Raw genomic sequence first — 10,485 nt, 5'->3', positions numbered from 1 at the left:
TCAAAAATCTCAAGAATTTTGAAGTTATAATGCTAGAGAAAAAGAAAACTAAGCAGACTCTAGAAAGAAATCTTATATGATTTGTCGTGATTCGCTATTTAGTGGATTAGAATCATCGAAAACACGAATCACGACAATCCACATAAAATTTCTGCTTAGAAACAACTTCTTGTTCCCTAACATTTTTTTTATAATAAAAGTTTTGAATGAATAACCCCACTTAAACTAAAAATAGAGGTGAGTTAGATAACAGAAGAAATAACCTTTCTCTATTCATGGCTTCCTCTCTCTCCCTCCTATATAGGAGGGGACATTCAAATTTATAGCCGTTTATCATGGGAGGCTCCCTTCACAAAAACAAACAAGAAAAGAAACTAATCAATTGAGGGTCCCACTCTATGAGACCCTCCCTCCCTCCCAGTTTGTTTTTCTTGTTGTTTTCTTGCCTTTTCTGTTAAGACCATTTCCATTTTCAAACTTTCATGGTGAAAACCATTTCCTATTCAATTCTTTTCTTCATTCTCTCTCTCTTCTTCCTCTTCTCTCTCTCCTCCTTTCTCTCTTCACAATCCCATATTATACAAGTCAAATATAAGTGCGCGGCACGAAATTCATATTATAAAGTTCTAATAAACTATTTGAATTTTCAATATTATTATCTAAAACTTAGACCTTTTCAATACAAGAAGGCTCTAATATCTCTGTTTCTAAACTTTGAAACATTTAGTCTTCATCCATCTGTGGAATTGTTCACCAACAAACAACAAAAAGATTTAATGACAAGTTTTATTTTTATTTGATCAAGTTTTGATCTGTTTATTTTTGTTTCTTATTCGATTTTATATCGGAGATAGAAGTATATACCAGGATTATAGATGCCGCTAGCTGGGATTAGCTGCAAAATTCCATCTTCGAGCCGGATTAGTGTCAGTGGATTAGAGGTATGATCTTCTTCTTCTTCTTTCTCAAGTAAGGATTTATGAAGAATCTTCGTATTTCAATGATTTGATCGGTTTTGTATTTCATAAGATGCCTAATATGTTGATCACCTTCAAAATGATGCCATATATTATAGTATTATAGAACGAAATTATTCAACATGGTTTTAGCTTCTATAACCATGTTAATAATCAAAATTTCGATACTACAAAGCTAAGCATGTATGTGCATATATTGATTGAATCAAATCGAAAGGGTATACGAAAGAATGACATTGGTAGCACAATTCCATGCTTGTTTTAGAATTTGACATTGGCTCTATAACCGTTGGAACGGCCAATTCCATGCCCAATGGTCTCTAAATCGACATGGTCAAAAACCTGCTAAACTATGGGAGTATGGGGAATCTTAAGTAAGAATCCGTATACCACCCTATTCAAGTTAGATTGTTCGAAGAGAATCCAAAAGCATATACTTCACATATTCCATGCTTTCCTGGAAAATGTAAAAGTCATGCCACCTTAACCCCTCGGGAATGAGCCAAAAACTCTGTATTTTGATTCTATTACATGTTAGATAGTTTAGTGCATCTAATGACTCTAATCTTTGATGTATTTATCCCCTAGATTGTCTTAGTGATCATATACAATTATATATCAAGATGGTTCATTTGCAATTTAGCTACGTTTCTCATGAAATGCAGGCAAAGAGAAAATATGAAGCATCGAAAAATCGGAAGGAGGAGAATGGCCTCACCATAGACAAATCATGTGGATGGGCAAGCAACTTCTTGTCGATGACGGATCTAAGGAAGAAGATATTGAGCTTTAGAGACATAATTGATCTTCCTCCTTGTGACACAAATGCAGCCATTAAAGAGGTATTCTACTTGCTTTGAAGCTCATATATGAGAATGATCAGCCCCAAGTGAGCCATTTGGGCGAGTCAGACTCACGAACTTTACAAAAGAAAACATTCCGAAATTTGACTTCTATCATCTAGGATTTCCTCCCAAATTTCATGTCTGAAATCTGAACCACCAAACTCTTTGATTTCTTTTTCTCTGTGGAGTTTCCTAACTGAATTCTGCTTGCAGTTGTTGATGGGAACTGTTAAGGATCTTCATAGCCTGTACCCGAAAATTGTACCTGATATTCACATGTCAGAAATGGATGAAACATCTGTTCATGAGGTAAACTATTATCAAAGAATCGGTTTTCAATAATCACAATATCAGTTCATATACTAATAGATACAAGTGTTTGTTAAGGTATTCTTTCGATTTTATAATGCTCTTAAATCTGTTGGAGCTTCATGGAGGATGAATCACAAATGGTTGAGTAAATTCAAACAAGACCAAGAAGGCAATATCGAGGATCTAAGTTTGGAGCAATTCGGTATGTCTCATTCTTTTCGATTTAGTGAGATGTTTTTCTAGTTTATTTTATTGAAGGTGTGAATATCTTCTTCTTTTAGCTGAAAGAGTCTTGGCAAAGCTTGATTACATGATAAAGGTTGCAAAAGAAATATTTGATGTAATGGATGAGGATGATCAAAAGAACGACGAGAGCCCACGAAACTCGATGTTTGGAGAAATATTAAGTAAATCCTATGCGGAGAACAGATCGCCGTGCTCTCTTTCCCCAGTTACCCCAACTTCCGTTCTTCCGGATTTGGTTAGGAGTTCTCTAAGTAATGGCAAGTTTGCAGATTGTGCTTATTCCCCACCACTACTTTGGCCTCTCAGGCTTCAAGCTGTTGGGAAGTTGAAATCTTCTGATGTTAAGCGACTTTCGCTTCAGATGAGCCCTAATGCATCTCCTCGTAGTGCCACTATTGTCGAGAAAAAGACCAAGATTGTACCCGAAGCGAAGCGACAGATAAGAGACATGAAAAGAAATTCTGAAGGCTTGCCATTAAAAACCACGAATAAGGAACTCAAGGATTCCAAAGATCAAATGGGAAAATCGAAGATTCCAAGGTCTGACTCGAACGATGTGAAAAGTAAGAAGCGGGTTGCTGTTAATACTCCCGGGTCTCCAAAATTAGCTGCATCATCAATTCTGCCACCACGTACTGTAAGAAAGAAACCCGGAGTGCTGCCTCAAGCACCCCTGCCTTCACCACGGTCAGTGTTATTGTCAAAAGCCACTGGAGCATCAGCTCTAGCAAAAACTCGAAGGCCGAATTTAACTACAAAACCACCACAACAGAAGCCTAAATTGTCACCAAATGTAACTCGAGCATCTCTTCGACCACCACTACCACCCGTGAGAGCAGCAAATGTATCTGTAACAGCACCAGCACCACGTGTGGTGGCAGTAAACTTACCAGCCCCACCTGTGTTGGCAGTAAATGCATCTCCAATACCACCACCCATGATGGCGATGGACGTACCTGGATTGGCACCTCCACCACAATCCGTGTCGATAGTAAACGTATCTGGACCACCACCTCCACTGACACCAATGTTGCAGTCAAATGCTTTTGCCCCACCACCACCACTCCAAGCAATTTCGGCACCATGTGTTTCTGCATCGCTACCAATGGTACTGCAAAATGCTTCTGCACCACTACCACCAGCTATGGTGGCAACAAATCCTTCTGCGTCATCACAACCTATGTTGGAACAGAGTGCTCCTGCACCACCACCCCCACCACCTATGTTGGTACAAAATGCTTCCGCGCCACCACCACCACCACCGCCACCTATGCTGGTGTCCAATGCTTCTAAACCACCATCACCGCCGCCACCTATGCTGGTATCCAATGCTTCTAAACCACCACCCCTGCCGCCACTTCTGTTGGTATCTAATGCTTCTGCACCACCACCACCACCCTTACCAAATGCTTCTGCACCACCACCACCGCCACCACCTATGTTGGTACCAAATGCTTTTGCACTACCACCACCACCTCCGCCCATGCTCCAAGCAAAAGGATCAGCTCCATTACCACCACCACCTATGGCTCTGGGAAAAGGAGGTGCACCACCACCACCTCCTCCAGGAGGTGTCTCAAAAGCACTACGCCCCAAGAAAGCAAATACGAAACTTAAGAGATCATCAAACATGGGTAACCTCTACAGGCTTCTTAAAGGCAAGGTAGAAGGATCGAGTTTAGATGGCAAATCATCTCATGGAAGAAAAGGTAAAGTTGGGGGATCCGGAGGTAGCCAACAGAGCATGGCAGATGCACTAGCAGAGATGACAAAAAGGTATTCATTGATCTACAGATCCGAATCCCTCGGAACTTCAGATATTAGTATCAAATAGCTAAGTTATGTTTTCTCATTGTCCCATATTGATATTGATTCACGACTACGGTTGCTTCGTCTATCAGATCAGCGTACTTCCAACAAATAGAAGAAGATGTTCAAAAGCATGCTAAATCAATCAACGAAATGAAAACAGCAATCAGTACATTCCAGACCAAAGACATGACAGAGATGCTTAAATTCCATCAATATGTAGAACAACACCTTGAACACCTTACCGATGAGAGTCAGGTATTTGCATGACCAGTATTATTATGATAGTATCATTATAAACCTTGTTTTTGTAAACCTTATAGTGCGAACTAATTGAAATCAGGTATTGGCAAGGTTTGAGGGCTTCCCAAACAAAAAGCTGGAAACTTTAAGGACAGCCGCTGCACTATACTCAAAGCTTAATAAGATCGTTACTACCCTTGAGAGCTGGAAGATAGAGGCCCCTCTTAGCAAGTTGCTTGACAAGGTTGAAACCTACTTCAATAAGGTAATTCAAAATTGACATTTGGGTTATGTTAGGTTCTGCTTTATTTACATATTTGTATCATTATATGTTCACCCCACCAGCTAACAAAAACAAATACAGGTCAAGACAGAGGTTGATGCACTAGAAAGAACGAAAGATGAGGAAGCTAAGCGGTTTCAGAGTCACCAAATCCATTTTGACTTCATTATACTACTAAAAATTAAGGAATTGATGGTTGATGTTTCCTCTAGCTGCATGGAATTAGCACTTAAGGTACGTCCACAAACTTACCATGGCATCATAGCTAGGACCACACATGATTGGTTACATGTGATCTATGTTATCCAACAAAAGGTAACGTACGTACTAAACTCAAAGACTTCACACCCGTGGGTGTGTGTGAGAATAATCCCATATGGACAAAGAGTACTCCCATTACCAATAATATAATATCTAGGTCCTGCCCTCAGATAACCAACTGGCCTCGAGTACGTAGGTCGACACATGACTCTAGGAACATATTGTTGCTTTTTCCAGGAAAGAAGACAAGCAAAGGCAGAAGAGAATGGGGAAGGTGGACCTAAGGCTGGTACACGATTAAGGGCATGTGCTAAAACGCTTTGGAGGGCTTTTCAGTTGGCATTTCGGGTCTATACCTTTGCTGGTGGCCAAGATGATCGTGCCGAGCAGTTAACTAAAGAATTGGCTCATGAAATAGAGACAGATCCTCAACACCAGTAATATAAACTTATAATATGATTATCCTAAAACTAAATTATGCTTCATATGAAAAAAGAGAAACCCCCAAACATAGTTTACAAGAAGCAAACCATTTAATCACGATGAATCAACTATTGAGCTATCTCGTGGTACCACTTTTGATCTATTCAATTCCTCGGGTGAGGGTCGATATTGAGTTATGATAGTTATGATTTTATTACTACAATAATAAAGTATTTCTTGTTGTGTAGAAAGTTATGCTGCAAATGGAGCATTCAAAACCTTAGCTACTAGTTCCATTGCTCCAGTCCATAAGATAACTATGGTTGTTCTAACTTATCTCATGAGTTGTGTGGACTTCGACAAACTCTATAGTATAATAAGATATTTTATTTATTAGATTTTGATTGTTGAATTACATACTAGTCTTATGTGTTTAATAGAAACACAAATGTTCAATCAATTACAGAGAAAACTATATGGGTATAAGGATTTCCATCTTGGTGAACAATGAATTTTGAACTTGTGGGTCTACAAGAAATTCTTTCAACAAATGGTGGCTTTTAAGAATGAACATTTTTATGGCATGTATAGTTCAATTTGAAGTGATATAAAGAAGTAAAGAAAAGAACTATTCTTGTTAAGTGCACCAAGTGAAGTGAAATATGAAGTCTCTCCGAAACAAAACAACAAACACTTGAAGTGCTTCTTTACATTATGTAGAAATACAAAATGTCATTACCAGTACGAGACAACGTTACCAGATACTCTTTCCAACTAGCGTACCGCGTACTTCACCGTACAGTTTTTGGGTGGGTTCGCGGTCCAGTACTCCAAAATTAGAGTACCGAAATTTTTTAGTCTTAATGAACTCAAAGCCTTTGCAAAAAATCTATAATTCCTACTAGTTCAATAATTAACTACAAGAATTTGATGAATTAACCAGTTAGATTATAAATTTTATGGAGACAAAATATCTATAATTAGATGTATCTATTACAAATGCATCATAAAGAATACATATTGTCTAGGAAAATAATAAAAAATATATTGGAACCAAAATTAACGAACCGAAAAAGTATACCCCTGGGGTATCCGATACTCACATGGCAGCGTACCGTGTTCCGGTACCACGAACCGGAGCGATCAGCCTGCCAGATAACCTTGCTACGAGATGCTACATGCATGCATTTTCCTGTATGGCTGATTGGTTCCAGTTGCCAAAGTAAGCATATTCGTCTCTGTATCTAATAATGGAAACTTTTTCTTAGAACTGAATTTGTTAACTTGGGTGTGGGGTGGCTGGAAAATGATCTATCTGAGGGAAACCACATAAAGACTTGGGAGGGAATCCGATTAATGGTTGGGGTTGAATGGTTAGCTTCCTCTTATAACTTGTGTTCTTTATCAAGAGAAATTTGGGCAGTTGATTTGAAATTTTCTCCCATGTTTATATGGGAATTTCCTCCCAATACAAGTACCAAGCAATATTTGTTCACTAGAAATTTTGTGGCAAATCAAAGAAATGGACTACAAATTTCATGTTGTGGAAATTTTGCCATTTTCCAACCCAAGAGAGCCGATATCTAAGTAAGGTGTGTTTTGTTTTTTTGTTAATTCTGCATCTGGAATCTAAAATGAATAATGTGTAATTTACTTGTGCAGTTTGAGTACTTACATGTGTTACTCTCTAATTAACTCATACCTTGAAACCTATGATCTTCTCAAATCTAGACTTGTTTTGAAAGCTGAACGTATGTGTAGTAGTGGATAAAGTTTCACGTTCTAAGATAAAGTATAGAGAACAATTAAAATTGTACATACAATCATTTAAGATTTGTGATAAGGTCCACAAAAACACAACCGCACTTGCGACTGTGTCTGAAATACCTTATTAGTGTGTCCTTTACCAAATAAAATCCCAACCTCTCCTTCTCCATTTGTGAAAAACTTAAGGGTTTAGAACCTTGGGTTTAGAGTTTGGACAAGCACTTCTTCCCAGGGGCGATGCTAGTAAGGGGCATGTGGGGTCACATGCCCCCACACCCCAAAAATGATTTTCTTTTATATTTTACTAGGTTTCCTCCTCGTCCTACGAACGGGGAAGATCCCTCTTGGCTAACGCCTGAGAAAATAAATAAATTTAGATTACAACATTCTTGGAAAGAGAATAAAGAAGATAATGGAGAATAAATAGGGAGAGATATTAACCAACAGTTGTAAATCTGACTGAAAATGGTGAGGGAGAGAAATACGTGGGAAGGAAGTTAAATGGGAGAGAAATACGTGTGAAGTTAAATGGTGAGGGAGAGAAATACGTGGGTAGTTATGTGATGAGACATGGAAATGTCCCATCTGAGTCTCTTAATTTAGACGAGTTAGTCTCTCTAGAGCAGTTACTCTCACGAATTACTCTCTTTTATGTTCAGGTACCTTTTTATAGAGTTACGCGTGCAAAACGGATAAAGTCGGAAAGAATACAGACTAGGGGCATTTTGGTCATTTGTTGATTCTGACTTCTTGGTCAAGATTAGTGTTCGGATGGAAAGTAGAGTCCAAGACGAGCCCGTAGGCGAAAACGGAAGTCAAATCGGAGTCCGGATCAATAAAATATTCAAGGTCAAAGATTGGGGTCAAAATCATGTGACCAAAACACCTAGAGCCACGTGGCGCAGATCTATCGGGAGGACATGACGCGATCTGACGGTACCAGGAGTTTGTGGTATACTGTCGGGAGGCTTGGTGGTCACGTAGGCTGTATTCGGGATAACTCCTAAGACACTCCCTCCATGTAACCCGGTGCAAGTTAATACAGTAGTCCCGGGCACTCCATGCCATCATCTCCACACACGCTGAGATCCAACGGCTATATTTAGTCGCGTCATATGGCTTCACCGGATGGATAGGTTATTTCCTTCTCTCTCTCGTCTATATCTAATCCTTCATGAAACTGTTACAAAACAGACCCGAGAGAGAGGGATTGAAAAAATTAGAAAATCAAAACAGACCCGAGAGAGAGAAGGATTGAAGGAGATATTGGCTTCAATTCGAATCAAAACAGAGTGAGAGGATTTTTCGGTTGGTTTTCCTATAAAGGAGAGAGGAGTTCGGCCATTGAGGATCATCACGATTGGAAGGATTTTAGAGAGAGGTTGAACAGGATTGTAGAGAGAGTTGAATCTCTCGGCTGGAGGCTCCTCTCAAGCTCAACTACAAAACAGAAAATTAGAGAGAGAGAGAGTTGATAGAAGAGAACAGAGAGAGAAGTTTTTGACTCTCGGTTTTAGAGAGTGGAAACAGTAGAGAGAAGTTTTTTTTGATGTTTTTGATTTATCCTTTCTTATTGTATTCTATTTATTGGTGAGAGATAGATAGATTACAGAGAGAGGAGAGATTGTAGACAGAGAATCGAGTTTGAAAATTGGTTAATCTCTTCATCATTTGTTTTTGATTTCTCTTGTTATTTTCTATTTTCTTGGTGAGAGAGATATAGAATCCATTAAGAGAGAGAGATTACAGAGAGTTCTAGTGGAAAGAGAGAAAGAAACAGAAAGTTAGAGAGAGAAAACAGAGTTGGAGAAGATGAGAAAATAATTTTCTCAGAGAGGAAACCATTTTCTTGATGGGCCTAAAAGGTTACCCTAAAAGGTCTCCACCCGCAAGTATACGGGCGTCAAGTAATAAGTCCGGTAAGACCGGTTCGTTCCTCAGAGACTAAGTTAAACTAAATTCTAACCTTAAAACTATTGAGATTTAAAATTGGTTTGATGGTGGTAAAAGAAAAGAAAATAAAATAAAAATAAAATAAATAAATAAGTCGGTATTCAGAGAAAGGGAACCTAGGGTTTTTGAATCCGTTTGCCTAACAATTCTAAAGACAAATTAATTTTGGTCTAATTCGATAGTTCTTTGTATAACTCAGGTTCTCAGTCCATGAACGGTCTAAAAAACCCGGAAGATATTATCGTTAAAATAATAAAAACTGTAATAAATTTATTATTAGAATAATTATTTAAACTTCATCTAAACCCCTAGATATAAAGGACTTAGCTACTCATGCTAGAAACGATAAATATTTGAAGTAATAGAAGAAAAAGAAGAAAGAAACTTAACTTTTCTGCGATTTTCCCACCAAACAGAGCCTAAGGAAGTGATTTCCTTCTGTTTTTCCAAGAATCTGCCAAACGCACCCTCTGGGAAAACGATTTTCTCGTCTTCCCGGAAATGGTTTCCTCTCTGAGAAAATTATTTTCTCATCTTCTCCAACTCTGTTTTCTCTCTCTAACTTTCTGTTTCTTTCTCTCTTTCCACTAGAACTCTCTGTAATCTCTCTCTCTTAATGGATTCTATATCTCTCTCACCAAGAAAATAGAAAATAACAAGAGAAATCAAAAACAAATGATGAAGAGATTAACCAATTTTCAAACTCGATTCTCTGTCTACAATCTCTCCTCTCTCTGTAATCTATCTATCTCTCACCAATAAATAGAATACAATAAGAAAGGATAAATCAAAAACATCAAAAAAAACTTCTCTCTACTGTTTCCACTCTCTAAAACCGAGAGTCAAAAACTTCTCTCTCTGTTCTCTTCTATCAACTCTCTCTCTCTCTAATTTTCTGTTTTGTAGTTGAGCTTGAGAGGAGCCTCCAGCCGAGAGATTCAACTCTCTCTACAATCCTGTTCAACCTCTCTCTAAAATCCTTCCAATCGTGATGATCCTCAATGGCCGAACTCCTCTCTCCTTTATAGGAAAACCAACCGAAAAATCCTCTCACTCTGTTTTGATTCGAATTGAAGCCAATATCTCCTTCAATCCTTCTCTCTCTCGGGTCTGTTTTGATTTTCTAATTTTTTCAATCCCTCTCTCTCGGGTCTGTTTTGTAACAGTTTCATGAAGGATTAGATATAGACGAGAGAGAGAAGGAAATAACCTATCCATCCGGTGAAGCCATATGACGCGACTAAATATAGCCGTTGGATCTCAGCGTGTGTGGAGATGATGGCATGGAGTGCCCGGGACTACTGTATTAACTTGCACCGGGTTACATGGAGGGAGTGTCTTAGGAGTTATCCCGAATACAGCCTAC

General features: G+C 38.6%; 1 protein-coding gene across 1 annotated transcript; it reads left to right on the top strand.

Moving 5' to 3' along the window:
• The first annotated feature begins 298 nt into the window (after positions 1-298).
• LOC147560190 (uncharacterized) lies at positions 299-5,793 on the top strand. The gene is made up of 9 exons (XM_086662277.1): positions 299-941; positions 1,643-1,819; positions 2,036-2,131; positions 2,210-2,336; positions 2,416-4,156; positions 4,282-4,447; positions 4,533-4,697; positions 4,797-4,949; positions 5,214-5,793. Exons 1-9 carry the CDS (start codon positions 876-878, stop codon positions 5,415-5,417), a joined length of 2,895 nt encoding a protein of 964 aa, XP_086518403.1. The 5' UTR covers positions 299-875; the 3' UTR covers positions 5,418-5,793.
• The last annotated feature ends 4,692 nt before the right edge of the window (positions 5,794-10,485 follow it).

Source organism: Eschscholzia californica, unplaced genomic scaffold (genome assembly GCF_041429995.1).
Source record: "Eschscholzia californica isolate CP2 unplaced genomic scaffold, dmEscCali1.0.p SCAF_2, whole genome shotgun sequence".
Lineage (NCBI taxonomy): Eukaryota > Viridiplantae > Streptophyta > Magnoliopsida > Ranunculales > Papaveraceae > Eschscholzia > Eschscholzia californica.
The sequence above is the reverse complement of the archived record's forward strand: the minus strand, read 5'-3'. Positions and strand labels throughout refer to the sequence as shown.